At 50.4% G+C, this 2,238-nt stretch overlaps 1 protein-coding gene across 1 annotated transcript; it reads left to right on the top strand.

Moving 5' to 3' along the window:
- Positions 1–487: 487 nt before the first annotated feature.
- On the top strand, positions 488–1,273 carry LOC140176243 (uncharacterized). Its single transcript, XM_072206178.1, has one exon. It carries the CDS (start codon positions 488–490, stop codon positions 1,271–1,273), a length of 786 nt encoding a protein of 261 aa, XP_072062279.1.
- Positions 1,274–2,238: the final 965 nt, after the last annotated feature.

Below are 2,238 nucleotides of genomic sequence, written 5' to 3'. Positions count from 1 at the left end.
TGCGTCGGCGGCTAAAGCTCTGCCATTCTTCAACTTGATGAAAAAAGGGATAGTGTTCGAGTGGACCCCGGCGTGTGAAGAGGCCTTCAAGCACTTCAAGGAGATAATCTCGGCACCGCCTGTCCTCGGGAAGCCTAAGAGCGGACAAGTGCTATACCTATACTTGGCAATAACCGATGAGGCGCTGGCAGCGGTCTTGGTGCGAGAAGAAGAAAAGATCCAGCAACCAATATATTTCATGAGTAAAGTACTACAAGGAGCGGAGCTGAGGTACAGTAAGCTGGAGAAGTTAGCATATGCACTCCTGACCTCGTCTCGCAGGCTGCGACAATACTTCTAGGGACACCAGGTAATTGTCAGGACGGATCAGGCAATCCGCCAGGTACTCCAGAAACCTGACCTGACGGGTAGGATAATAACTTGGGCTGTCGAACTATCTCAGTACGACTTGCAATATGAACCTAGACATGCGATCAAGGCTCAAGCCATGGCTGATTTCTTAGTAGAAGTCACAGGAGGCCCTATCAAGACACCGAGCACACGGTGGAAGCTCCATGTGGACGGAGCATCCAACCAAACATTCGGAGGAGAAGGAATCATCTTGGAAAATCCAACCGGAGTCGTATATGAGCAGCCAGTCAAGTTTGAATTCCCGGTATCAAACAATCAAGCGGAATACGAGGCCCTACTGGGCGGCCTAGTTCTAGCGAGAGAGGTCGGAGCCACCAGACTAGAAATATGTAGCGACTCGCAAGTCGTGACCTCACAGATCAATGGGACGTACCAAGCCAGAGATTCGCTATTGCAGAAATATCTGGAGAAAGTCAAAGAGTTGAGCAAACAATTCGAGGAAATCACGGTGCAGCACGTCCCGAGAGAGCGGAACACACGGGCAGACCTCCTGTCAAAACTGGCGAGCACAAAGCCAGGGATGGGGAACCGATCTCTCATTCAGAGGCTAGTAAAAGAACCAGCAGTGACCTTGCATTTAACCCAGGCAAATCCCTCCTGGATGGACCCAATCAACGATTTCTTGGAAGACGGCAAACTTCCTAGCGACGAGAAGTTGGCGAAGGTGATAAGGCGAGAAGTGGCCAAGTATGCAATCATACAAGGCCAGTTGTTTAAGAAAGGCCTTAGCCAACCCCTGTTGAAGTGCCCGCGTCCCGACCAAACAGACTACATGCTTAGAGAAGTCCACGAAGGGTGTTGTGGTCACCACATCGGTGGAAAAGTGCTAGCCAGAAAGCTCATCAAAGCCGGTTATTACTGACCCTATATGATGGCAGATTCTAAAGAATTCCTGAAAAGGTGCAGAAGGTGCCAGGAGAACGCCAACTTCCACAAAGCGCCAATGGCCGAACTGAGCCTACTAACGGCTTCCCGACCTTTCTCGCAATGGGGAATCGACCTGTTAGGACCCTTCCCGGTCGAGCCAGGGCAGGTCAAGTACCTAATAGTGGTCATTGATTATTATACCTAGTGGATAGAGGCTGAGCCGTTGGCTAGCATATCCTCGGCAAATTGTCGGAAGTTAATGTAGAGGCAAGTAATAGCCAGGTTTGGAGTCCTGGAAGTCGTTATCTTGGATAACGGGACGCAATTCACTGATAAGAAGTTCGGAGAGTTCCTTGTCGGCTTGGGCATAAGGAAAAAATTCTCATCAGTAGAACATCCCCAAACCAACGGTCAAGTCAAAGCTGCGAACAAGGTCATCTTGCAGGGCCTCAAAAAGCGACTTGACCAGAAAAAGGAAGCATGGGCAGACGAGTTAGCTTCGGTCCTCTGGTCCTATCGTACAACTCAGCAGTCATCTACCGGGGAGACCCCCTTCCGACTTACATATGGAGTAGATGCAATAATACCCGTGGAGATTGGTGAGCCGAGCCCACGGCTACTCCTAGGAGGAGTCGAATAAGCCATAGAAAAGGATTTGATAGACGAAGCCAGGGAGATGACCCACTTATCAGAGACGGCATTGAAGCAGAGGATGACCCTCTATTACAACGCCAAAGTACTCAAAAGAGAGTTAGAGCAGAGCGACCTGGTCTTGCGACGTAACGATGTTGGACTACCAACACCTGGGAAAGGAAAGCTGGAGGCGAACTGGGAAGGCCCATACAGGGTGAAGGAGGTGCTCGGCAACGGCGCCTACAAACTGGAATGACTTGATGGCAAAGAAGTACCGAGGACTTGGAACACGAGCAACCTAAGGAGGTTCTAGGCGAGCAAGCGTCC

This window comes from Arachis hypogaea, chromosome 11 (genome assembly GCF_003086295.3).
Source record: "Arachis hypogaea cultivar Tifrunner chromosome 11, arahy.Tifrunner.gnm2.J5K5, whole genome shotgun sequence".
Lineage (NCBI taxonomy): Eukaryota > Viridiplantae > Streptophyta > Magnoliopsida > Fabales > Fabaceae > Arachis > Arachis hypogaea.
This window is presented reverse-complemented; position numbering and strand designations above follow the sequence as displayed.